The sequence below is a fragment of the Gorilla gorilla genome, chromosome 19 (assembly GCF_029281585.2).
Source record: "Gorilla gorilla gorilla isolate KB3781 chromosome 19, NHGRI_mGorGor1-v2.1_pri, whole genome shotgun sequence".
Classification (NCBI taxonomy): domain Eukaryota; kingdom Metazoa; phylum Chordata; class Mammalia; order Primates; family Hominidae; genus Gorilla; species Gorilla gorilla.
The window spans coordinates 111,451,402-111,479,387 of record NC_073243.2 but is presented as its reverse complement, the minus strand read 5'-3'; the positions used below and the strand labels follow the sequence as shown (position 1 = coordinate 111,479,387).

The 27,986-nt window shown below is 44.5% G+C and overlaps 1 protein-coding gene and 1 pseudogene across 5 annotated transcripts in view; both read right to left on the bottom strand.

Annotated features, from left to right (window-relative positions):
• Positions 1–1,894: 1,894 nt before the first annotated feature.
• Positions 1,895–10,279, bottom strand: LOC134757638 (uncharacterized; annotated as a pseudogene).
• LOC134756444 (palmitoyltransferase ZDHHC11) overlaps positions 7,002–27,986 on the bottom strand; it is an 80,392-nt gene continuing 59,407 nt past the window's right edge. For all 5 annotated transcript variants that reach the window (XM_063700872.1, XM_063700871.1, XM_063700870.1 and 2 more), the window contains 2 exons: positions 14,897–14,961; positions 7,002–10,382 (listed from right to left, as the gene is read on the bottom strand). In XM_063700872.1, coding sequence (XP_063556942.1) covers positions 14,904–14,961 — 58 coding nt within the window. In that variant the 3' untranslated portion in view covers positions 7,002–10,382; positions 14,897–14,903. The remainder of the gene's footprint in view (positions 10,383–14,896; positions 14,962–27,986) is intronic.

Genomic DNA, 27,986 nt, shown 5'->3' with positions numbered 1-27,986 from the left:
TTGACATAAATGCAGTGAGTTTACAATAAAATCGCAGTGGGAGTTAACGTCAGGCTTCAGAGGCAGACATGGTCCTGGAGCCTTTGGGAGGAGAGGAGAGGCAGCGGGCGCGGGGCGGCGTCCAGGGGGCTGAGCGAGGTCTCGGCAGGAGGACAGAGCTCAGCCTTGGGCTGCCCTGGCCCCTGCGCAGGACACACAGTGACCCGGGCTGGGGTGGGCACCCTGGTTCTACCGTCGGGAGTCGGCGTGTTCATGGAGTCTGTTTCCTTGTCTGTGGGTGAAACTTTGGCTTAGGAGCACGGGTGTGTTATTTCTCAGCGACAGTCGGTTCAGTCAGCACTTACAAAATCACCAGAAACGGGGGCACAGGATCTTGCTCAGCAGGGAGAGGTGGATCCTGTTTCGGAACTCCAGGCTCTTCACCTGGCCATGGCTGCCCGTCCAGTGGCCCTTCCTGGCCCCCAGCTCTTGCTCCACTGCCAGACCTGGACAGCCTCCATTAACCCTGCAATTACTGAAAACCGACTCACAGCCAATGATGTGATCCACGCCAAGTGTCCCGTTATAAGATGTTTCCTGGGGATCCTTAGAAAATCACTACAAATGGGTTGAACCACAGGGCTTTCCTCTTAGGGTTTAGGAGGCCAGAAGTCCGACATCAAGGCCTGTGCGCTCCGGAGCTTCCCACCTCTTCCAGCTTCTGTGGCTCCAGGCGGTCCTGGGTGGTGGCCGCATGGCTCCACCTCTGCCCCTGTCCTCACAGGGCCTCCTCCCCCGAGTCGGTGTCTGTCTCCTCCTTTGCGTATCAGGACACCTGTCACTGGATTTAAGGGCTGCCAGGAGAAGCTGGGATAATCTCAAAATCTTTAATGGAATTACATCTACAAAGATCCTATTTTAAAGTAAGGTCTTACTCTGAGGTTCTGGGTCGATGTGAATTTCTTGGGTGGGGGTCACTACCACCCCAGCACCAATGCTTTTCCCAGCTCCACCAGTGGCACCGTGTCAGTGACCAGGAGCGTTCCCCGGGACACCTGCCTGCTTGCAGCTGTTTCCACGGCTTTCTGCACAGGTTCTGTGTCCGCAGTTGGGAGCACCAGGCCAGGCAGCTGTCACATAGGAGGAGGACAGCTCTCCGGGACAAGCCCCTGCTGCCCGGCACCCGCGCCCACCCCTGCCTGGGTTTGGGGTTGGGTTTTGTGGGCAGAGGTTCAGGCTGACAGTGGAGGTTGGGAAGGGCAGACACAGCATGGTGGGTAGCACTGGAAGCCCTGGGTGGAAGGGATGGCGGGAGACGCTGGGCCATCTGGGTCTGCAGTGGGAGACCAGGACAGGAGCCCAGGTCCATTGGGAGGCCCCATGCTGAAGACGGAGGCACGGGGAGCGGGGGGAGCAATGGACTCACGGGGACAGCAACAGACATGAAAAGGCCTCCGAGGCCAAGTGTGAGGATGCCGGGTCCCAGCACTGAGGTGGGGCCGCTCCCACCAGGCCTGCAGCTGGACCTGTCAGGTGTCCACCCACCCCTGGCAGCTGAATGTCCTTTGATGGTCTATGGGCTGAGCAGCTTCTTTGGGCCCCGTGGGGGTGTGTCCCACAGCAGGTGAGCAGTCAGGGCCCCTTGAGAACCCTAACTAGCTCCTGTGTGGGCCCTGGGCTGGGGACAAGCTACAGCCTTGGTGCATGAGGTCAGAGGGGGTGTTCAGTGAAGTAACGACGTGCCTGCCTGGGTGTGGGGCCTGGGAAGCCTCATGGGGGTGTTGAAGCAGCTCCCATGGGTTCTTGGCAGCTTAGGTAAAATGTCTGCCGGGATGTGTGTGTGCACGTGTGTGTGAGAGTGTGAGAGTGTGTGCACATGCATGCGTGTTTGTGCATTCCTATGTGTGAATGTGCACCTGTATGTGTGAGTATGCATGCCGGTGTATGTATGTTGGTATGTGTTCAGCTGTGTATGTTCAGGTGTGTGTGTGTCTATTTGTGTGTCTCTGTGTGTTTGTAGGAGTGTCTGCGTGTGCCTGTGTCTCTGTGTGTGCATGTGTGTTTGCACCTGTATGTCCACGTGCCTGTGTCTGTGTGTTTGCACATGTGTGCATGTGCCTGTGTGCCTGCGTGTGCCTGTGTGTGCATGGGCCTGTGTGTCTTTGTGTGCATGTGTGTTTGCACCTGTGTGTGTGCACGTGCCTGTGTGTGTTTGGGCTGTGATTGCATCCGGTTATTCTGGGGGTGGAATTGCTGTGGAACATGGAATTAAAGTGCAGGTTCCAGGTCTTGCTGCCAGGGAGCGACTCTGGCCCCCCTATCACACGCCTGTGACCCAGAGAACGGCAGGTGAGCCTTGCGGCCTCACTGTTGCCACTGGTCAGGGGCTGATGAGGAGGGGAAGCCAAATGGGGGGTGTTCAGCCCTAGGCTGAGCTGCTTGGAGCACATTCTTAATATGCCAGCCATCGCTACCTCAGTTCCACAGCCGATGTTAGGGAAGAAGGATGCGGGGACACGGCAACAGGACAGCGTGCTGGGAAGAAAAGATGTGGACAGGAGCCCATGCCTGGCAGAGACATGGAGGACCAGAGAGAGGATGGCGTCACAGAGCGGAGGGCCGCAGAGAAGGGAGGCACTTGTGTCTGCAGTGGAGAGGACACACCCCTCTGGCAAGGGCAGGGGCTGAGGCCCTGGGTGTGGCTGTCAGAGGCAGTGGGCAATGAGCTCTGTAAAGCCGAGACGGCTCCAAGCAGGCCACAAGGAGCCTGGTCAGCTTCTGTCCCTGTAACTGTTTTCCCCACTGCCGGAAGTGGCTTCACTTGTGTGGATGCCCTGCACTCAGCCCAGGACTAGATGGATTCACAGCCAGATTCTCCCAAACATATGAAGAACTAATACCAATCCTTGTGAAACTATTCCAAGAAATCGAAGAGGGGGGATATCTCTCTAACTCATTCTATGAGGCCAGTATCACCCTCGGACCAAAACCAGACGAAGGCGCAACGAAAAAAGAAAACTCCAGATCAATATCCCTGTGAATATAGACACAAAAATCCTCAACGAAATACCAGAAAATAGAACCCAACAGCACATCAAAAGGATAATACAGCCTGATCAGGTGGGATTTATCCCAGGGATGCAAATCAATAAATGTGACGTATCACATGAACAGAATCAAGGATAAAAACCATATGATCATTAAATAGATGCAGAAAAAGCATTTGATTAAATTCAGCCTCTCTTCATGATAAAAATTCTCAACAAATTAGGCATAGAAGGAACATGCATCAACATAATAAAAGCCTCATATGACAAATCCACAGCCAACATCAGAATTAAGGGGGAAAAGTTGAAAGTATTCCTTCTAAGAACTGGTATAAGACATGGATGCCCACTTTCACCACTCTTATTCAACACAGTACTGAAAGTCCTGGCCAGAGGAATCAGGCAAGAGAAAGAAATAAAGGGAATGCACATTGGAGAAGAAGGAGCCCAAACTATCCCTTTCTGTTGGTGAAATGATATTCTATATAGAAAACCCTGAAGACTTGTATCACTGCTGGTAAAGACACACCTGAGACTGGGTAATTTATAAACAAAATGAGGTTTCATGGACTCACAGTTCCACATGGCTGGGGAGGCCTCACAGTCATGGTGGATGGCAAAAGGCAGATCATACACGGCAGCAGGCAAGAGAGAGAGTGAAAGCCAAGTGAAAGGGGTTTCCCCTTATAAAACCGTCAGGTCTCGTGAGACTTATTCACTCCTATGAGAACAGGATGGTGAAAACTGCCCCCATGATTCAGTTGTCTCCTACCCAGTCCCTCCCACAACACATGGGAATTATGGGAGTTACAATTCGAGATGAGATTTGGATGGGGACACAGCCAAGCCATATTAAGACTCCACCAAAAAACTCTTAGATTTGATAAATTCAGTAGCATTTAAGGACACAAAATTAATGTACAAAAATCAATAGCATTTTTATATACCAATAACAATCTGGCCAAGAACCAAATCAGGAAGGCAATCTCATTTATTATAGCTACAAAAAATTACCTAGATATGTATTTAACCAAGGAAGTGAAAGATCTTGATAAGGAGAACTACAAAACACTGATGAAAGAAATCATACATGACAAACAGAAAAGCACCCCATGCTCATGGATTGGAAGAATCACTACTGTTAAAAATTATCATACTGTACAAAGCAATCTACAGACCCAACACACTCTCTATCAAATTAGAAAAAAAATCCTAAAATTCACATGGAACCCAAAAAGAGCCCAACTAGCCGAAGCAATCCAAAGCTAAAAGAACAAAGTTGCAGGCATCACATTACCTGACTTCAAACTATACTACAAGGGTATGGTAACCAAAACAGCATGGTAGTAGTACAAAAATAGACATCTAGATTAATGGAACAGAATAGAGGACTCAGAAATAAAGACACAAAGTCAATAAAAATATACACTGAGGAAATGACACCCTTTTCAATAAATGGTGCTGGGAAAACTGGATTGGCATATGCAGAAGAATGAAACTGGACCAATACCTCTCACCATATACAAAAGTTAACTCAAGAGGGATTGAAGACCTAAACATAAGACCAAAAACTATAAAAATCCTAGAAGAAAACTTAGGAAAAATTCTTCTGGACATTGGCCTAGGCAAAGAATTTATGAACAAGTCCTCAAGAGCAGTTGCAACAAAAACAAAAATAGACAAATGGAACTTAAACTAGAAACCTTCTGCACAGCAAAAGAAACTATCAACAGGGTAAATAGACAACCTGCAGAATGGGAAAATATTTGCAAACTATGCATCTGACAAAGGGCTAATATCCACAATCTACAAGGAACTCAAACCAAATAAGCCCATTAAAAGTGGGCAAAGGATATGAACAGCCATTTTTACAAAGAAGACACAAAAGTGGTCAAAAAACATGAAAAAAATGCTCAACATCACCAATTATCAGAGAAAGGCAAATTAAAATCACAATGCAATACCATCTTAGACAAGTCAGAATGGCTATTATTAAAGTCTAAAAGTAAGAGATTTTAGTGAAGATGTGGAGAAAGGGGAATGCTGAAGTACTGTTGGGGGGAATGTAAATCAGTGTAATCTTTCTGGAAAACAATATGGAGATTTCTCAAAGAACTAAAAATAGAACCACTATTTGGTTCAGCAACCCCACTACTCGGTATATACCCAAAGGGAAAGAATTAATTATATCAAAAACCACCTGCACTTGGATGTTTATCACAATACTATTCACAACAGAAAAGAAAATGGATCAACTTAAGCATCCATCAGTGGAGGGCTGGTTAAAGAAAATGTAGCATATATACACAAGGTAATACTACCCATCCGTAATAAAGAATGAAATCATATCTTTTGAGCAACATAGATAGAGGCCATTATCCTGAGTGAAATAACTCAGAAACAAAAAGTCAAATACGACATGTTCTCAAGTATAAGTGGGAGCTAAACAATGTGTACACATGGACATATGGAGTGGAATAAGATGACACTGGAAACTCCAAAAGATGGGAGGGTGGAAGGGGGTGAGAGTTGAAAAATTACTTTTTCAGTACAATGTTCACTATTCAGGCGATGGGTACACTGAAAGCCCAAATGTCACCACTATGCAATATATGCATGGAAGAAATCTGCACTTCTACCCCCTACATCTATAAACATTTTAAAACTCTGTTCTTAAATAACTGCATCTCAGAATAAGATTTTATCTTATCTGCCTCCCCGAATAACGTTTACCCAGGTGTGGATTTCTTCTTTTTATTTATGCAGCTCATCATAAATCAACTCTTCATATACCTGTGGATTCATGTCTTTTGTCAGTTCTGTGAAATCCTCAGGAATATTTATAGGACTACAGAAATATCCAACACCAGAGAAGGCAACAATTTTTGACATCCAATCAGAAATATTAGGCACACAAACAAGTGGGAAAATAGGAGCCATAAGGAGGCAAATGAGTCTATTAAAACTGATCCAGAACAGACACAAGGGCATTAAACAATATCAAAACTATATTCCACATATTGTAAAAGCTAATTTGAGGCACGGAAGATATAACAACACTCTGGATCACTGTTCTAGAGGTGAAAACTACAATGTATAAAATGAGAACTGCACTGCATGGGATTAATGGCAGATTAGATATTAAAGAAGAAAAGATTATTCACTGTGAAACCATGGCAATATAAACTATCCAAAATGAAACCAAAATCAAAGAGGATTTAAAAAAAATTAAGCCAAATTATCTGTGATCTGTGGGACAACTTCAAGTGGCTTAATATATGTTTAATTGAAGTCCTCGAAGGAGAGAAGAAAACATGAGGAATGAGGGTAGTGCATTAAAAAAGATGTTTGGAAAAATAATGACAACATTTTTTTTCCAAATTCGATGCAAACTATTAACCTACAGATGCAAGAAGTTCAGTGTACCTCAAGCACAAGTACCATTGAAGAAAATTACATCATGTCTCATTATAATCAAATCGCTCAATCCCAGTGATAAATAGAAATTTTAAAAGCAGACAGGAAAAATTGTCAGACAAAGTATGTAAAGGGGAACACTGGTCCATCCTGTAGAAGTTATTTAAGACTTGTTGAGGCTAGTAAGCAGTGTTTTGGGCAATATTCCTTGTGTGCCTAAGGAGAATGCACATTTTCTATTAATAAATGAGCTTCCAGTTCCACAGATATCCCATAATTCAAGCCTGTTAATGGTGTTGTCCAAATCTGTTTTTATTATTTTAAAAATATGATTGACCTAACAGTAATTGAGGGTTGCATTGAAAACTTCCACAAGTCATAGTGAATTTTTAAAAATTATTCCCTGTGGGCTCTGTGTTTGCTTTATCCATTTTCCCTCAATAAATACATCTTTTTTGAAGTCCCATTAGTGTAGGATTGTTGGTGGTAAACTTGGCTTTGATTTATCTGAAAATGTGATTAATTTGCTCTTTTTCCTAAAGATAGTGTTGCTGGGTACATAATTCCAGATCAAAAGTTGTTTTTTTTTTTTTGTCACACTTTGTGAGTATTATTTACCTAGCTACTGTTCTTATGATTAATACATCTGCTGTCTAACTGCATTTCTTCTGTGGATGATTTGTTGTTTCTTTCTGCTTTTTAAAGTTACATTTTCTTTTGTGTTCCACCTTACCCTACAATGTATTTAGGCCTGGATTTCTTATTTTTATTTGTGCAGCTTGTCATGAATTACTCCTCATATACCTGTGGATTCAGGCCTTTTGTCAGAAATTACCCAGGTTCAGGTATTTCTTTATAGCAATGCAAAAATGGGTTCATTCAGAAAATTGGCACTGAGGAGCAGGACATTGCTATAAAGATACCTGAAACTGTGGTAGCAGCTTTGGAACTGGGTAATGAGCAGAGGTTGGAAGACTTTAGAGGGCTCAGAAGAAGACAGAAAGATGAGAGAAAGTTTGGAACTTAGTGACTTAATAAGTGGTTGGAACCAAAATGCAGATAGAAATATGGATAATGAAGGCCAGGCTGACAAGATCTCAGATGGAAATGAGGAAGTTATTGGGAACTGGAGCAAAGGTCACCCTTGTGTGCCTTGGCAAAGAGCTTGGCTACATTATATTTGTGTCCTAGTGATCTGTGGAAGTTTGAACTTAAGAATCATAACCTAGGGTATCTGGCAGAAGATATTTCTAAGCAGCTAAACATTCAAGAGGTGGCATGGCTGCTTCCAACAACCTATCATCAGATAGGGGAGCAAATGAATGACTTAAAGTTGGAATTTATACTAAAAGGAAGCAGGCTGTAAAAGTTTGGAAAATTTGCAGCTTAGCCACATGGTAGACAAAGAAAAAAATGTTTTCAGGAGAGGAATCCAAACAGGCTGCAGAACAACCACTTACTAGAGAGATTTGCGTGGCTAAAAGGGAGCCAAGTGCTAATATCCAAGACAATGGGAAAAAGACCTTGAAGACATTTCAAAGATCTTCACAGCAGCCCCTCCCATCACAGGCCCAGAGGCCTAGGAGAAAAGAATGGCTTAATGGGCCAGGACTAGGACCCTGATGCCCTGTGCAGCCTCGGGACACTGGTCCCTGTATCCCAACTTCTTCAGCTACAGTGGTGGTTCAACAGTCTCCAGGTACAGTGTGGACTGCTGCTCTAGAGGGTAAGCCTTGCTGGCTCCCAAGTGGTGTGAAATCTGCAGGAACACAGAACACAAGAGTGAAGGGGCATTGGCAGCTTCCCCCTAGATTACAGAGGATGTGTGGGAAAACCTGGGTGCCCAGGCAGAAGCCTGCTGCAGCAGCAGAGCCCTCACAGAGATACCCTATGAGGGCAATGCTGAGAGGAGATGTAGGGTTGGAGCCCCACACAGACTCCCCACCAGGGCACTACCTAGTGGAGCTGTCGGCAGAGGGCTTATGCCCTCCAGACCCCAGAATGTTTGATCTACTGGCAGCTTGCAACCTCAGCCTGGAAAAGCCACAAGTACTCAACTCTAACCCAGGAGATTGGCTGCAGGGGCTACAACCTGCAAAGCCACAGGGGTGGAGTTGTACAAAGCCCTGGGAGCCCACGCCTCACACCAGTGTGCCTCACGGAGTCAGAGGAGATTATTTTGGAACTTTAAGGTTTAATGTCTGCCCTGCTGAGTTTCAGACTTCCTTGGGGCCTGTAGCCTCTTTCTTTTGGCCAATTTCTTCCTTTTGGAATAGGTATGTTTACCCAGTGCCTGTACCATCATTGTATCCATTGTATCTGGGAAGTAAATCACTTGTTTTTGATCTCACAGGCTCGTAGGTGAAAGGAACTCATCTCCAGATGAGACTTTGGACTTGGCATTTTTGATTGAGTTGATCCTGGAATGAGTTTAGACTTTCAGGGACTATTGAGAAGGGATGATTATATGTTGCAAGGTGAGCTGGACATGAGATTTGAGGGACCAGGGATGGAATGATATAGCTTGGAGGTTTGTCCCCTCCAAATCCCATGTTGAGATGTAGTCCCCAGTGTTGGAGGTGGGGCCTGGTGGGAGGTGTTTGAATCATGGGAGCAGGTTCCTCATAAATAGTTTAGTGCCATCCCCTTGGTGATGAGTGAGTCCTTGCTCTGGTAGTTCACTTGAAATCTGGTCATTTAAAGATGTTGGCGTCCCTCAACCCCACCACTCTCTCTTGCTCCTGCTCTCACTACATGATGTGTTGGCTCTCACCCCACCTTCAGCCATGACGGAAGCTTCCTGAGGCCTCACCGGAAGCCAAGCAGATGCCAGCACCATGCTTCCTGTACAGCCTGCACAACTGTGAGCCAGTTTAACCTATGTTTTTAAATAAATTACCCAGCCTCAGGTATTTCTTTACAGAAACACAAAAACAGCCCAATGCACGTAGTAACTTACAGATATATGTGGAAAACTGATTATCTTTTAAAATATGACTACTAAACAGACTAAAATGCAGAGTTCATTAAAATACAGAGGATGCCTCTGCTTCTCTGGTATTGACTCTTTTTGTCTACTAAGATAAGAAGTCTGGGCTAGGCTGAAAAACTCAGAATCCAGGCCTGGGGTTTCCCAGTACTATCCTCCCATTTCCCAGTACTGTGCTCCCATTTCCCAGTACTATGCTCCCATTTCCCAGTACTGTGCTCCTATTTCCCAGTACTGTGAGCTCCCGTTTCCCAGTACTGTGGGCTCCCATTTCCCAGTACTATGCTCCCATTTCCCAGTACTGTGTGCTCCCATTTCTCAGTACCGTATGCCCATTTCACAGTACTGTGCTCCCATTTCACAGTACTGTTCTCCCATTTCCCAGTACTGTGCTCCCATTTCCCAATACTGTGCTCCCACTTCCCAGTACTGTGCTCCCATTTCCCAGTACTGTGCTCCCATTTCCCAATACTGTGCTCCCATTTTGCAGTGCTGTGAGCCCCCATTTCCTAGTACTGTGCTCCCATTTCCCAGTACTGTGCTCCCATTTCTCAGTACTGTGCTCACAGGTGTGAGCCAACATGCCCAGCCCATCAGCTCTTAAGCAGCAAGAGGCCCTGCAGCTGGCTGGCTGGCTGGAAAGCACAGTTAAGCAGGTGGCTGCATCCTCTGCAGCTGCTGGCAGCCCATCATCCTGGAGATGTAAACCCTCCTGCAAGGCTGGCTCTTCTTTGGGTGTGATGAAGATGATGACAGAGATGGATGCTGGGCTCTGAGGGTCCTGGTTCCTTCAAAGGACATCCAGGGGCCTCTGAGATGATGGGCTCTGGTTCCTGGCCTGTAGCATGGGTAGGAACAGGAGGCTTTGCAAGGTAGACTCTACAGGCAGGACCTTGATGGAGGATGGGGTTTCAGGGTGGAAGACCTGGATCACAGGGGCACCTCAGCTCCTGCAGGACAAAACAAAGTCACTCTTTGAGCAGCCACCAGGGAGGGGGCTCAGCTCTACTTGTGATGGAAACCCACCGGTGGCTTTTACCCCACCCTGTTGCCTGGAGAGGCAGGGCTGGTTTCTGGGTGGATCATCACCTTGGCTTAGACGCAGAGCCCCACTCCCAGCTAGGTCTAGTGAGAGTCCTCCCGAGCCAGGCTCCTGCCCTCCCCATCCTTCCAGAAAATTTAGAGATGAGTGCATCACTGACAGAGGCCATTTTCTATTGTTCTTCTTGGGAAATACATCTTTTTGAAAGATAACCCATCTTTTATCACTAGATATTTTAAAAAATATTTTCTTTGGCCAGGTGCAGTGGCTCACACCTGTAATCCCAGCGCTTTGGGAGTCCGAGGTGGGTGGATCATGAGGTCAGGAGATCGAGACCTTCCTGGCTAATACGGTGAAACCCCGTCTCTGCTAAAAATACAAAAAATTAGCCGGGTGTGGTGGCAGGCAACTGTAATCCCAGCTACATGGGAGGCTGAGGCAGGAGAATGTCGTGAACCCGGGAGGCGGAGTTTGCAGTGAGCCAAGATTGGGCCACTGCACTCCAGCCTGGGTGACAGAGCGAGACTCTGTCTAAATACATATGTGTGTGTGTATATATATATATATTCTTTGTTTACAGCATTTATCAATTGAATTATGTTGTGTCTAGAATTTTATTTCCCCTTCTTGGATTCACTCGGCTTTATGAATCTGTGAGTTGGTGTCTTCTAACAATGTTGGCAAATTCTCAGCCAAATCTCCTTAAATATGACATCTTCCCAATTTTCTCTCTTTTCTCTTTCTGGGACTCTAAACATAACATAGCCTTCAAACTGTATTCTCATTCATTTTTTTCACATTTTGCATTTCTGTCACTTTGTATCTATTTCAGTAATTTGTTCAGCTCTAGATTCTAGTTCTCTAATTCACCTTTCAACTGTGTCTAATTTGTTGTTAAATCCATCCACTTTAAAAAAAATCAGTGATATTTCTCATAAGTTTTATTTGGTGTTTTTCCAAATCTGCTTTGTAATTTAAAAAATAGTTTTCTGTTCTCTTCAGATATTTCTGACTTTGTGTTTTCTTCTCTATGTTTTGGTCTGCCAAATTCAACATCTGAAATATTTATGTGTCTGTTTCTACTATGTTTTCTGCTGCTTCTCACTCATAGTGCTTTATTTTCACGTGTGGTGGGTTGTTTTTCATTGAGAATTGCTTCTTTGCTTTGTAGTTTTGTGAGAAATCTTTGAGGCTTAGGATGAAGGTTTGTTACTCAGAAGGAATTACGCTTGGCTCCTGGGAATGACCAGTTCAGAATCTCTCTCTATTAAATTCTCGGCTTGGGGACTTTTGGTCACCCACCTGGCACAAAGTTAGGGAGAACCTGTTGCTCCAAATACTCGGCAGTGATTTTTCTTTTTCTTTCAGCTCTAGGGCTTGAAATGACTGATCCCTTCTGATTCCTTTGCGGGTAGAGAAGTGAGTTGCTTCTAGTTTGCCACTGCAATGAGGGTACCGCCCTCTGGGGGTCCTAACTTTAAGAGATTACTGATTGGCTTGCCATTTTGGCTGTGCTCTCAGCTTGATCTTCCCTTTGTACCTCTTGAAAAGGTGAAAATGAAGTTCACCAGGTTTCGCAAATGCCCTCAGGGCAAAGGCCAGCTGCACTCCCCACTAGATTTCTCTTTGGGTTCCTCTGTGCCTTCAACCCTGGCCTGAGAATTCCTTATGTCTCCTCAGTCCATTAATGCCTTTAAGAATATTTACACTCGCACTCACATGGACATGGACACGCATGCACGTGCACACACACACACCCTTAACTTGCTCAGTTTCGGAGCATTGTCCGATCCTCGTAAGTGACTTGCCACATGACTAGAACCTCTGGCTTCATTTCACTCCTTCTTTCTTTCCCTTCCCTTTTTCCTTTATGCCATCGGTCTGTATCCCACAATCTTTAAAATCTACCTTAAGTATGTTCTGGGATTATGTAAAAATCAGACAACTCTCCTAGCCACCATCCTTTTCTAGAGATAGGAGTGACTGACTCCTACACCACAGGCACTTTGGAAGGGTAAGGTGTAATACTGAAGAAGCGTTTTGTGTGGTCTACAGTAATTCACAACTCTAAGACGTTATCACAGCAAACATTTGCTGTTTAAAACCTTAGTGGTGAGTTTATTTTTTTGAATGAGGCTAATTCATTTCGAAAGCATCCTAGGAAGACCAGATGCTTTTGAAATGATTTAGCCTCATTCAAAAATAACGCAAATGATAAAGAGCATGCAAATGATAAAGAATGTGACCTGAAATTATCTGCAACTTCAGCAGACAAGCTGTGGTTGGCTGAGTTTGGGCTTCTATAAAACACACTGAGCCATCTTGTTTCAATCACTAATCAAGCTCTGCCCTGGGAGCTTGCTCTTTGCTATGGTTTGGACATCTGACCCTTCCAAACCTTATGTTGAAATTTGATGTCCATTGTTGGAGATGGGGCCTCATAGGACGTGTTTGTGTCATGGGGCTGGACCCCTCATGAACAGATTAATGCCCTCCCTCTGAAGGGAGTGAGTTCATGCTCTAGTAGTTTTTGCTCTAACCAACCCATGAGACCTTGTTGTCGAAAAGGGCCTGGAGCCTCCTCCAGCCCTTCCCCTCCTCTCTCTCCATGTGATCTCTGCACATGTCAGCTCCCTTCACCTTCTGCTGTTAGTGGAAGAAGGCTGAGACCTTCACCACATGCAGAGCTCAATCTTCAACTTTTCAGCCATCAGAATCATAGGCCAAATACACGATTTTTCTTTATAAATTACCCAGGCTCAAGTGTTTCTTTGTAGTAACACTGACAGACTAAGACATGCCTTGTGTCCATCACTGTTAGTCACTGTTGCTCATGGAAGGGAGTCCACAGCTCCATTTGATGCTCACATGGAAGGATGTCCACAGAAGCTGTCAGTTTTTGCAGATTATTTGCAAGTTGATGCTTCGGCCAAGCGTCCAGCTCCACTTCTCAGGCTCTGCTACTCCTCAGCCATTTCACTGTTCCACACAAAGGAAATGGTGGGAGGAGCACATAGACTCAGGCGCTGTTCTGTAGACATTCTACGTGAGCTCAAGTTGTAGCTTAAGTTTGTCCTCCATACCACTGAGACAATTTTTTACAGCACCAATTTACTTCTTCTTTCCTTGAAAGATTTTAATTTTGCAACTTCACGGTCAGTTTCTTGCAATCTTTCCACATCTCATTCATCTCCCCTTCAATCTCCGTGGATTTGTCTTCTCATCTCAACTTGTCTCCAATTCTGATTTTGACTCCTGCCTCATGAAGACCCTGTGCTATGCATCTCAAACGCTTCTTTTCTAGAGAACAATTTTTAAAGGTTTGCTGTCTCTCTGGGCTTTCAAGGTGATGTCTATTCCCAGTTCTGCAAAATTTTCACAGGATATACACAGAACCATGAGTCCTGCCCTCTTGTCCTCTAGGGTGCTGGTCAGGGCTGTGGTGCTGGGAGACCTTGATGTTCCTTAGGGCTCTATGGCACCCAGACAGCTGTGGGAAGCTGCCTGGAGCACAGGAACTCTGAGGATACCAGGGCTTTTGATGTTTTGCCCGATCATAGGGCTTTTCTTGTATGGATCATGCCTTTCAGGATACGGTTTGCCCTATACCCTTTTCCTGTCCAGCCAGCTTTTGGGAGGTGCCTCTCTGAAGCACTGTGAGAAGGCAGGTACTGAATGGTAGACTTCAGGGTGTAAAAGAGCTTGCTTTGCCTTGGAAAGCCAAGGTAACATCTTAGAGAAAGGGTTGCAGTCTCATTTTAAGGTACAATCATGTCGCATGTTTCTTAGCTGAGGGGATATAGTAGTGGAGGGAGAGCATGCCCCTCTGTTTTCAAGTGCTCAGTCTTCCTATTCTGATGGCAGAGCATGTCTGGATGGTTTGCCAACTCATGTGTGTGCCTGATAGCAAATTCCTTTAGCCTTCTAGTGAGTAAACTTTCCCCATGATTCTGGAAGTAAATGATCATTTGTTTCACAGTTAAATTTCACTGCATCCTATGGAGCATCCTAAATGTTTGAGCAGAAAGCAGGGATAGGTAGGGTCAGAGGCATCTAATCAGAAACCATCTTAAAATGGCAGGTGTTCATTATTTAAAGTTCTTAGATCAGTACAATTGGGTGAAAATAATTCTTAGTTTAGACTTAAAGGCAAGTATGGAAATGAGAGGTGTTCAATCTATACATTGTTTACTGCCTAGAAAATAAAGATGAATTGATACTCTCACAGCTCGGCTGCCATGCCCTACTTCTAAAGATGGACACACGGTTCCTGTTGTGGGGTTACTGTTGACATCAAGAGAAAAACGACAAGCAGCCCAGCCCTTGAGTTTGCATTGGTGATTTTTAAAAGAAGATATTTCACTCTCTAGAGAACCAAACTTGGGTAGATTTCAACATGACCCGCACTGCCACGTATCTTACCTGAATCTCAGTCTTCACTTTCAGCACTGTCAGTTTTCATGGGCTCTGTTGTTTCTTGTTGCAGCCTGTTTGCAATATTCAGAAAGAGAAACAACAGAGAACTTATGATGTAATACTTGTTATACTGCCAAAGTGCAAAAATGTGTAAACAAGAGTACATTTAAGAGATTAGCTTGTGACGTGGGCAATCACTTCACCTCTCTGAGTTTCAGAGCCTTCATTTTTGTGAAGACAGTAACACGACCGCACTGCTGAAAGAATGTTGCTTTTTTCTTCTGCATGTGTGCTGACACAGAGACAAAGTGTGCTTTCCCTGATAAATAAGAGGGTCTTGTGGTAGCCAAGGAGGCTCGTTTGGATTTCCAGCATGAAAAGTGGGGAAATGTGGGGCCCACAGGAGGTCAGCTCATGCCTGGTACCTTCTTCTCACAACTCTTGCTTGATTGTGGTGAGTTCTTGCTATCAGTGAGCCTTAAGTGTTTTTATACCCACATCTTGAGAACAGGTGTTTTGTTCTCTGCCCTGATGTTACACTAGCCCAGCCAGCCAATGACTTGATTGTTTATGTGTGCTGGCCAGCTGGCAGGAGAGGGGACCGTGTTGCTGCCCAGACTTTCCAGAGGGTTGGAGATCCGGCTTAACTTGCAACGCTGAATGTGTCGGGAATTAGAGACCAGAAACGTGCAAAATTTTACTTTGAAAGGTTTTGAAAGACCCACAAGCAAAAAAGTCACTAGGAGACTTCTAAATCAAAACAGCGTATCCATCACATGCTATAGTCTCCCTTCTCTGATCCAATCCTTAAAAATTATAATGAGGATATAAACGGATCCATAAATGAGTAAGGACAGGACATCAAAGAAAAGCAAGAGGGACACCTTTCTTGGATCAGAAATGATGACTCCTAGGAGGAAAGGATGCAAATGAGAGCCGATGCAGAAGGCCATGGTCAGGAGTGTGCTGCAGAACCTGGAAGAGACCCCCAGGAATCGACACGGAGGAGCAGTGGATGCTCAGCTGGGCAGGGCTCCTGATGGGGTCATTAGCTGGGTGACTTGTAGGCTGAGCAGCCAGGCAGTGACTGCTGCTGCAAAACTTCCCAAACCATAGGCAACAATGGGAGTGTCTGCCACCAGATTATTGCAGGGGGAGCAGTAGTCTTGGTAGACACAGAGAAGTGCAAGGAAAAAATGCACAGAAGGAAGTGACAGGACTCAGTAAGCAAAGGAGAACTGGCGTATCACCAAACGAATCCAAAAATTACTGAGAATAAAGAGAAAATAAAACATTAATTTCAAATGAAAATAAAGGCATGACAAAGTATGATGGTGAAATGGTGGAGGATTGTGAGGCATACAGGTTTGTGGGGAAGAATGTAGATAACTGTGTTGTAAGTGTGTGTAAGTATGTATATAAAAATGCAGAGGAAGTTTACCTAAGGACAAAATGGTATTGTAGAAAGCTATAGAGGCTGGTCCTTCCACTGAAACAACCATTGAGCTATAAAGAGCAATTGCAATGAATTATTTGGAAACTCTGGAATCTGGTCAGACATGTATGGGAGAGTGCTTGAAGAAAGGAGAAGCTGGGCTGGGTGCAGTGGCTCACACCTGTAATCCCAGCACTTTGGGAGGCCGAGGTGGGTGGATCACGAGGTCAGGAGATCGAGAACATCCTGGCTAAGATGGTGAAACTCTGTCTCTACTAAAAATACAAAAATACAAAAACAAACAAAAAAACAAACAAAAAAACAAACATACAAAAAAGCTGAATGTGGTGGTGAGTGCCTGTAGTCCCAGTTACTCGGGAGGCTGAGGCAGGAGAATGGTGTGAACCTGGGAGGTGGAGCTTACAGTGAGCAGAGACTGTGCCACTGCACTCTAGCCTGGGTGACAGAGTGAGACTCTGTCTCAAAAAAAAAAAAAGAAAAAGAAAAAGAAAAAGAAAGGAGAAGCTGCTGTTCTTTCATGAATGGTGTACATGAGCCAGCTACTGCCTCAATTTCTTAGTCTTCCTGTGGCTATAAGGGCAGCAACCTACATTCTTGGAGCAGCTGGCTGATGTCAGAGTGAGCATCAGGAACCTTGTCCTCAATAAATTTGAGGTGGTACATTTTGGTTAGTCTGGTGGTGCCCTGAGGGATCAATACAGAGGCTTGCCTTGGTTTTGATCCACTTGGCAGCAGTGGCTTCCTCCAGCAGCAACCATTGGAAGATTTAGAGAGACAGACAGTCCCCCCTTGTTTGTAGCTAGATATTTGAGGAAATCTTTGATAGTTCACTAACTGGTCATAGAGATAAAGGAAGAGCAACTTCAGTGACAAGAAATACACATTTTGCAAAACTACTTTGGAAAGGGCACAAACTGATGGTTCCAGCCTTTAACAAGAGAAAATCCACAGTCCCAGAGGAGGAGAAGCACTTGATTTTTAGAGTTACCACATTATGATACACAGAATATCCAGTTTTTAACAAAAAAAGAACATATAAAGAAATAGAATAACATGGCCCACTCACAGGGGAAAAAGACATGGCATAAACTATGTCTGTGAAAGCTCAGACATTTGAATTACTAGTCAAAGACATTAAATCAGCTGTCTTAAATATGCTCAGTGAACTAAAGGAAGTCACTGACAACTAAATAAAGTAGGAAAATTACATATGAGCAAATTAGATTATTAGTAGAGATAGAAATTATATACTTTTTAAAAACCAAAAAGAAACTGGAGCTGGAAGGTACATAACTGAAATAAAAAGTTCATTAGAAGAGTTCAACAGATTTGAGCAAGCAGAAGAAATGATCAGCTAACTCGAAGACAACTGAAATTATCCAGTCTGAGGACCAGAAAAAAAAAAAAAAGACTGAAGGAAGATGAACAGAGCTTGAAAGATTTGTTAGACACCATCAAGACTACCAACATATGCAACATCGGAGTCTCCAAAGGAGAAGAGAAAAGGAAAGAGGCAGAAAAAATACAGTGTTCCCCCATTATCAGCAGTTGTGTTTTCTGCACTTTCAGTTACCTCTGGACAACCACAGTCCAATAATATTAAATGGAAAATTCCAGAAATAAACAATTCACAAGTTTTAAATTGTGTGTAGTTCTGAGTAGCATGATGAAATGTCATTCTGCCCTGCTCTGCCCACCCAGGACATGAGTCATCCCTTTCTCCAGCATATCCATGCTGTATACACAATCTGCCCATTAATGTACAGGAAAAAACATAGTGTATACAGGGTTTGGTACTATCTACAGTTTCAGAGACTTACTGAGAGTCTTGGAACGTATCCCCCACAGATAATGGGGGAGCAGGAGACTACTCTATTTAAAGAAATAATGGCTGAAAACTTTCCAAATCTAATTAAAGGAATGAATCTACATATCCAAGGAGCTCAACGAATTCCAAGCAGGCTATATGCCAAAAGATCTATGCCAACACACATTACAGTTAGATTGTCAAGGCATAGACAACGAGAGAATTTTGAAGGCAGGCAGAGAGAAGTGACTAATCAGAATCAAGAGATCCTTAATAAAATTATCAGGTGATTTCTCATTAGAAACTAAGGAGGCTCAAAGGCAGTGGGGTGACATATTTAAATGCCCTGGAAGGTGGAAAATACCTGTCAACCAAGAGTTCTATATGTGACAAATCTATCCTTCCAGAATAAAGCAATAACTAAGACATTCTCAGATAGACAAAAATTGAGGGAATTCATTATCAGTAGACCTACCCTAAAAGAAATGTTAAAGAAATTATTTAGTCCTAAATGAAGAGACACTAGACAGTAACTCAAAACCATACAAAGAAATAAAGAACAATGGTAAAGAAATAAAGAACACATGTAAATATACAAGTCAATAATATTGTACTTTTGGTTTGTAACTCTTTTTTTCTATATAATTTAAAAGTCAAATGCATAATACAATAATTATAAATATTGTTAATGGGTGCACACTGTATAAAGATGTAATCAATGACAACGGCAATTTAAAGGGTGAGGGATGGAGATGGATAAAAGCAGTATTTGTGTACTATTGAAACTAAGTTGGGGCTGACTGTAGTGGCTTACTCCTGCAATCCTAGCCTTTGGGAGGCTAAAGTGGGAGGATCGTGTGAGACCAGGAGTTCAAGTCCAGCCTGGCAACATACTGATACCCCATTTCCACAAAAAATAATTTAAAATTAGCCAAGTGTGCTGAAGTGTGCCTGTAGTCCTAGTTACTTGGAAGGTTGAGGTGGAAAGATTGCTTGAGCCCAGGAGTAGGAGGTTGCAGTGAGTTATCACTGTGCACTCCAGCCTGGGCAACAGACTGAGTCCTGTCTCAAAAAAAAATCTACATTGGTATTCAAACTAGGGTGTTATACGTTTAAGACATTAATTATTATCCCCAGCATAACCACTAGGAAGATAATTAGAAAATGTACAAAAAAGGAAAGAACAAAGGGATCAAAATGGAACATTAAAAACATTCAACTAAAGATTTTTTAAATGGGCAGGAATTGAGAAATAAAAATATATATGATATACACAATGCAAAAAGCTAAATAGCAGAAGTGAATCATTTCTTATCAGTAATTACTTTAAACATTATATATGTATACATAGATAGATAGATTGAAGTTTTTAATTAAAAGTCAGGGATTGGCGGATTGGATTTTTAAAAAGCTGAAGTGCCTGTGGACAAAGATGCTGAGTTAAAGGAGGTTGTCTTCCTTACTGAGTAATAGAGAAGCTCCCGGGCCCCGAGATATGGAGGGTCCCAGGGGCAAGGGTGAGGAGCGAGGATGGGGGTGGGATGTGAGGTTAAGCACAAGGGTGGTAGCTGAGTGTCCATATATGGAACATGTTGCTCACCCCACACAGCAAGCAGCTAGCCTCTGCCACCCCACAGGAGATAAGAAGGGTCTGACATCAGGACACCAGAGGTGTGGCAGGTGGGAGAATGGGGAAGGCGCTGGAAAGGAAAGAGTGGGGCTAGTGACCATAATACTGAATAACTAGAGCCTTTCGTGGGAGAGAGAGGGAGTACTTACTTCTCAGAACTTATTAAACTATGGGAAGTAAGATGATAAGAAATTAGTGCAGGGATAGACAAAACTGACAAGTGGAATTGACTAGACAGCTCACAAATAGACTCAGATATGTGCATAAATGGAATTCAGGACGGAAGCAGATTTTTATGCCAGTGGGGAGAGGACCTGCTCAATGAATGGAGCTGGAAACAATACAAATCCATAGAGGGAAGAATGAAGTTAGATCTCTACCTCACACCATACACTGAAATCAACCAAACATAAAGACTTGGCTCTCAAAATCAAAACTGAAAACCCTTAGTAGAAATAATAGATGGCTATCTTTTGGATATTTTGGTGGAAAGATTCATTAATCAAGACCAAAAAGCATTACTTATACAATATGTATAAACATGACTATATTGTAATGCATGATCTGGTTTCTAGAATGGTATATTAAATTAAACATGGAGTTAAGCTGCACATGGACAGACTCTATCTGTAATTCACCCAACTGACAAAAGGTTTGTATAAAGAATATATAAAAACTCTATAAATCAATAAGAAAAGCACAAAGAGTCCAGTGGAAAAATGGACTAGGGACATGAGCAAGTGCTTCATGGAAGAGAAAACTCGTATGACTCACATGTGTTCAGATTCATTAATAATGAGGGAAATACTGAAGTAGGCCACAATAAGCCACCAGTTCACACTACTGGACTGTCAATTCCAAGTGTTGGAGAGGACATGAAGCAATAGGACTTCTTATACCCTGCTGTGAGAGTGTAACATGTGCAACACCTTTAAAAAACTGTGGCCTTATCTCTGAGAGCTGGACATTCTAGCAATTGCACCACTAGGAATAGCCCCGGGAGAAATGGTTGCACCTGTACAACAGGAGAGCTGTCAAGATCAAGCAGCACAGCTGGGTGCCATCTCCATCTCCATGCCCAACCATAGCAGAGGGGGTAATTAAGTGTGGTACGGGGTGGAACAGCCACAGAAGCAAACGCCAACAGACTACAGCGACAAGGAGTATGGACAGACCTTGGCAATTTAGTACTAAGTGAAAAAGGTGATTCCTCAAAGATTCCAGATACTACATACACACGATGTCCTTTCTGTTAAAGAAAAAAAAAGACATGAAAAAGTAACCAATGTATTGCATGTATGTACTCTTTAAGAATATACATCTATATCTATATAGACATCTAAGGAACAAAATTTGAAGGAAAGCAAGACAATGAAGAACATGAGCGGGGTGCAAGGACTTGGAATGGGGGCCCTGTCAACAGATAAAGATGATGTCAGACTCTGCTTTTGTTGTTGGTGCTTCCGCCACTATCATACCTAAACAAAATATGTAGTCAATGAAGGAAGCAGGTCACTCACAGATCAAGGATGAATCTGTTCCCACCCAGGATTGGGATTCCTGTGACTCTGGGCACCTGGGACCCAAAACAAGGGGAAAGAGGCAACCACCATTCACTGGGCATCCCAAAGCCAGACCCTGGGCAGTGACGTTCACAACTCCAGGAGCTCACACACAACCTTCTTGGGAAGAGATACTAATATCCCCCATTTCCTTGTGAGGAATAGGGGCTCAGAGTGGTTTAAAAACTTATGAGGTTGTAGAACCAGCAGCATCTCCACACTGGCCCCGAACTGAGGTCTGTCAGATGCCAAAGTCCAAATGCAGGTTACGGTGCCAATTAGTTTCTCATCGCTCTGCTAAGAGGAGCTTTGGATTCCTACGAAGAGTGAGAGAGGTGGGCCTGCGATGCCTCTGGGGGATATCAGAGCAACAGGATCAGATGCAGGTCCTGGACTGAGCCTGCAGCTAAGAGAAGGCCACAGGCCGGGTCTGGGGGTGCAGGCCAGTCCCCATCAGACTCTCAGTGACTGTGGCCACTGGGGTTAAGGGCCAGGGTGTGACCTTCCATGGTCAGAATGGGGCTCTCCTAAGTGGACTGAAAGACAAACCCTAGATCTTCAGGTGGGTCCTTCTGAATCTCTGGTGCCATAGAAGGAAAACTGAGCACTGCAGCCCCATGGGGATCGGAGGGGTCAAGTTGCGCAGCCTCCCTCTCGCTGTGCAGCCTCTTGGGAGGGAGCACGCAGGACATCTGAGAGGACGTGCACCCTTAGCCTTAGACCCTTTGCTGGCTGTATGACTGCTCAGCTCTCAGTGCAGAGAGACAGCCCTATGGTAGCTGCAACTGCCCTCCTCTCCTCTCCTAGCTCCTCTGCTCTGCCTGAGCTGCCCTCTGGGTGTGGGTTCAGACCTGTCCACACATCCTGCGCTGTGTCATCAGTGCTCCCAGCCATGCCCCACTTCCAGGCTCCCTCAATCAGTTCCCCTTGGGCGTCTGCATGTGTCTCCAACACACTTATGTGTTGCATCTTTTTTATTTATTTATTTATTTTGAGACGTAGTCTCACTCTGTCACCCAGGCTGGAGTGCAGTGGCATAATTTTGGCTCACTGCAACCTTCACCTCCCAGGTTCAAGCCTTTCTCCTGCCTCAGCCTCCCGAGGAATGGGATTACAGGAGCATGCCACCAAACCCAGCTAATTTTTTTTTTTTTTTTTTTGAGACAGTCTTGCTCTGTCGCTCAGGCTGGAGTGCAGTGGCACAATCTCGGCTCACTGCAAGCTCCGCCTCCTGGGTCCACGCCATTCTCCTGCCTCAGTCTCCCAAGTAGCTGGGAGTACAGGTGCCTGCCACTACGCCTGGCTAATCCTTTTGTATTTTTAGTAGAGACAGGGTTTCACCGTGTTAGCCAGGACAGTCTCGATCTCCTGTCCTCTTGATCTGCTGTCTCGGCCTCCCCACATGCTCCATCTTTTGACCATCAGTTACACACACACACAGACACACACACGCACACTATTTATTCCCCACCTGTCTCCTATAGGCACAGTTTTCCCAATATTTTATTAAAATTTCAAACATAAACAGGACTGGAAAAGGCTTTACAAAAAAATAAAAAACAAACAAAACCTGAACCCAGCACCTGGAAGCGACCAGGGCTAATGTTTGTCCTCTACCCCATCACATAACTGTCCGCCCATCACTCTGGTCTGCCGCATTTCAGACTGGTTGCAGACATCTGCATACCTGGCTGAGATGCACACACGGCACTTCTGGGCCTTTGTTGCTGTTGGAGCAGCACCCTTCAGGACCCTTCCTGTAGATGGTGTGCCTGTGTCCCCAGATTCACAGGCTGAAGTCCTAACCCCAGCATTGTGTGTCATAAAGCGGAGCCTTTGGTGTCAGCTCCCGAATGTGGGACCCGGATGACAGGATTCGTGAGTGCCTTCAGAAGAGGCATGTGAGTGAGATCTCACTCTCGACTCCCTGCCTTGTGAGGACAACCAGAGGAGGCCATCGGAGAACCGGGAAGGGGCTCTCACCAGACACCAGATCTGCTGGTGCCTTGAGCTGGGACTTCCCCTGCTGTGTGAGGACAACCAGAGGAGGCCATTGGAGAACCAGGAAGGGGCTCTCATCAGACATCGGATCTGCCAGTGCCTTGAGCTGGGACTTCCCAGGCTCTGGAATGGTGAGAAATACATGTTTGTTGCCTAAGCCCCCGCTGTGTGGTATTTCTGTTGAGGCAGGCTGAACAGACTAAAACACCTATGAATGCTTACAATTAGTCAAACGAGCAACTCGGAATATTGTTGTAACCTCCACTGTGGAGGAAGGCTGTGTGCTGCTCACTGGAAGGAAGAGGCCAGTGGCTTTGGGGATACCCCAGATGACGAGGTCCTTTCTAGATGCCAAACAGCAGCGGGGCTCAGGCTCAAGCCCTGGGAGGGACACAGGAGCTCCTCATGATCCCCTCTTCTAGGAAGCGCAGGAGGAAGGAAAGACCATGTGTCAGCAAAGCAGGGTCTCGCTTTGGGGAGGAGCTCACAACAGGCCATTAAGGCTCCGAAGTTCCGGACAAGCACCATTACCGTGGTTTCTGCTTGTCAGCAGATCCCAGGAACAGGCAGCTCCCGGGAGGCTGCGTGAGTGCTCAGGAGTATACTACACAACAGACACCACCTGGGCATGACGCTTACATGGAAAGCACCCTGGATGCTTGGTAGGGGGATGATGCAAAGGAACAGCTCCAACCTCCAGTGGAAAATTAATACAAGCCACTGAATGAGGCGCTGGGGATTAGGGTCTTCACACGGGAAATCCTGCTCCCTGCTCCTACTTTCATTCCAGCTGGTCAGCTACGTCCACCCATTCCCTTCGACATCCCACAGCAAACACGCAGACCAGAATATCCCCCATCGGTTTGTCTAATATCCACCACTAGAGACACTATAAATTCCTACACATTTCCCACAAAATAGACCTGTGATTAGCAACATCACACCCCACAGGCTCTTAATGAATGGAGTTTCCCTGTGTGGCAGAGCGTGACGTGATTTAAACAAAGTCCCTGATCGCTAGAAACAGATGTTTGTAATGTGCGCAGCAGGCAGAGCCTGAAGTAAAAGGCTGTGAGTGAGTCTATAAGGTGGACCAGCTGGATCCAAACTGTTAGGTGACCCTGGAAGCATATTCTGTGACAAAAAAAGGGTTAATGGTAACTTATCGCCTGTTGCATCTAGAGGCTTTGTAAACTCACGTGGTGTTGGTGTAACACTTTTCACATTAAACAAGGTTAGCTCATTCTCCTGTGGAGAAGACTTGAATGAAATGAAGGTTTCCAACAAAGAGGAATATGATTTAAAGATGGAGCGGTTTATGCCCATCTTTAACGGCACAATGTAGAGTTTAAAAAGCAGGTGCCTAAAGAGGTGTATTAAATGATAATTTCATTTAGAAAATGGGTCTAATACACAGAAAAAATGTTAAAAGGGAAGCCGCAGGAGGTGCCAATCAAAATGCCTGCAGTAGCCATTGGTGGGTGGGGGGACTGTGAGTGACTTCGGTTTTTACACCAAGAATGTTTGTAACTTCCCTATTTTCTATTTTGAACGTGTACTGGTAAAACATATATATTTTTTCAAAGTGAAAGTTTACAATCCTGGTCACAATTAATTTTCTACCATTCTTGCCAGAAATGGATAAAGGAGAAAATGTCTTAGTTTTTACCTAATATTAGAACCATAGGCTATACTTCAAAGTAAAATTCAAAATAACCTGGATTCACTAAATCAAAGAAAACCAATTTACAAGGAAAATTAATGGGTTGTGTGAAAGAGCATTTTCACACTAAGAGATATGTAATCCTTGATTGCTGAAACTAGGCAAAACTCTGAAGCAATTCTCAGATTTGAGAAATTGATGAACGGGGCACTTCTCCTGGGCTACCCTTTTCTGACCCAGGAAGCTGCCTGCCTCTTGAGCTGCAGAACCCGGCTGGCCTTCCCTGGCCTGGAACTCTGGCGCTGCCCCCAGCACGTTTCCGTGAAGGGCGGAGCTTCTGGGGCAACTCAGGAAGAGCAAGGCAGGAACTTCCATCCTCTGCCCACCTGGGGGAGACTGACTTCTGGGTCCTTACTGTGGCTCCCAGCGGAGTTGGGATGCCAGGGAAACACTATCGGCCACTCTCAAAATGAGGTGTATATTTAATATAACTTTGCTCCAAATCCCAGGTTTCCTGGAACTGAAACAAAATGTATTTTCCATATAAATTTCAAATAAACTTAGATGAAAAAATTAAAGTTTAAAAATTGTCAAAACTTTTAGAAATGAAAAAACCTGAGAAAGTGACTGTCGGACATTAAAATGTAGCTCAGGAAGGTCCAGTAATTAAAACAGCACGGTTTAGGACACAGATCAACAAGGCAGAAATAAACGTGTAGAAACAGATCTGAGTCTAGTGCTTATGGCAAGCACTAGAAAAGGGGGCCTTTGAATTAGATGGAAAGGTGTATTGTTTCATAAGCGAGGTGGCAACCATTAGTTAAGTCTTTGAGATAAAGTAACCTTAGCTCTCTCCCTGTATGCAAAAATAAGTCCAAGATGGCTTGAAAATCAAAATATAAGGAAAGTCAAAACAGAAAAATTATGAAAATATCAGCAAAGAGTTCTGGATGATTTTGGTATAACCCTGGAGTAAGAAAGACTTTTTAAAACAAGACAGGAACATTTGACAACTGACTTCACAAAAATTTATGAACTTCACGTTTGCAAAAGACACGATAAACACAAAATTTTAAAAGACAGACTGAAAGAAATACGTTGGAAACACATAGATCAGAGAATTACTATCCCTAATGTGCAAAGAGCACTTAATATCGACAATACAAACAACTCCATTTAAAAGTGTGCAAACATTTGAAAAGCTAATTCATACAAGAGGAACTGTGAAACGGTAAAAAAAAGAATGACAATATGTTCAGTCTCATTAGTAATAAGGAAAATGCACACTGAAACAATTAAAAGTGTTATTTGGATAAAACTAAAAATACCTTGCTAATATCTGGTGCTGAAAAGAGTGAGGAAATTGAAGGAAATTTGCATTGTTGAAACCTTTTGGTAAAGTAAGTAAAAAGAAACTATGAGGATTTAAAATGCAAATGCCCTTTGACTTTTAAGTGTTCTACAGAAACAAAACAATATTGTCAATATCTGACAACCTTGGCACAAAGGCGCTTCTTGCAATTCTGTTTGCAAAACCTAAACTTGGTCATAAACTTAATATCCCGTAGTGAACAATGGTTGACTAAGCCACGGTATATGCACATCACGAGAGGGTGAAGTTCCTGACAAGAATAAAACACATCTATATGAAACGTCATGAGTGTAATCTATGCCGTATTGTTGAAGAAATCAAAAAAGGAAGCTGCAGAATAATTCATATGGGATACGTTAACCTCTCAACGTGAGTGAATCTGCATAGAGAAAAACCATGTATTTATCCTCTATTATTAAAATGGCGTTTTGAGGTGGTATTCAGGGAGGGAGGTGCAGAATATTTTTAACTTATGTACTATCGTATTCAAACTGATACAATCAGCATGTAATAAGGTTATAAGTTCTGAGTGTAAGTTAGGTATTAAATTCTCCCCCATCTTAATGTTGCTCCAAGGCCAGACACAGTGGGTCATGTCTGTAGTCCCAGCACTTTAGGAGGCTGAGGCAGGCAAATCCCTTGAACTCAGGAGTTCGAGACCAGTGTGGACAACATGGTGACACCCCATCTCTACAAAAGTTGGCTCAGCGTGGTGGCATGAGCCTGTGGTCCCTGCTACTTGGGAGGCTGAGGTGGGTGGATTGCGAGAACCCAAGTGGCAAAGGTTGTAGTGAGCTGAGATTGTGCCACTGCACTGCAGCCTGGGTGACAGAGTAAGACCCTGTCTCAAAAAAATAAAAAAAATAATGTTGCTCCATGATCCAGGGCAGCTGGGTTGGGAGGATGAGGCCAGCTGGGTGCACTCATCTGTGAGGGGGAGACCGGGAGACATGTGGTGACCTCAGCAGTCTGGGGTCCCAGGTGCCTCTAGAGGAACCCCGAGCAGCTCCAAGCCATAAGGTGTGGGTGCCCCTTCTTCCCAGCATGAGCAGCCTCCCTCACACACCCTCCCTGAATAATGTCGGCTGTGTCTCTGGGCATGTGTCCACTGGGCCCTTCCTGGTTTGGACATCGGGCCCCCCTGAGCAGCAGGACCTACTGGAATGGTGGCAGAGACCCCAGAGGTCCTGGGCCAGGACAGCTGCAGCTGCTGCGTGCCCAGAGAGGAGGATGGGGCTGTTCTGTGCAGGCTGGGGTGGGCGCTTCCCCTGTGGGGTCAGCTGGGACTCCCTGCAGTGACAGGAGGAGTATGGCAGGCAGGCTGGGGACTGGGATGTGAGGTGAAGGCAGGAAGGAGGCTGTGTCAGTGTGAGAGAGTGTGACTGTGTGTGAGAGTGTGTGTGTGCGCACGTGCCTGTGTCTGTGCACCTGGGGTGGTTTGAGCCAATGACTCTTATCCTTTCCATTTCATTTTCTTTTAGGTTGTATTAAATGGTTCTAGATGAAACTTTAGTAGAGTGTAGGAGCGCAATATCTAAACCCTGAAACTCTGGGAAATGTTGTATAAAGTTGCTTTTTAAAATATAAAGTTAATATGTGTTCATT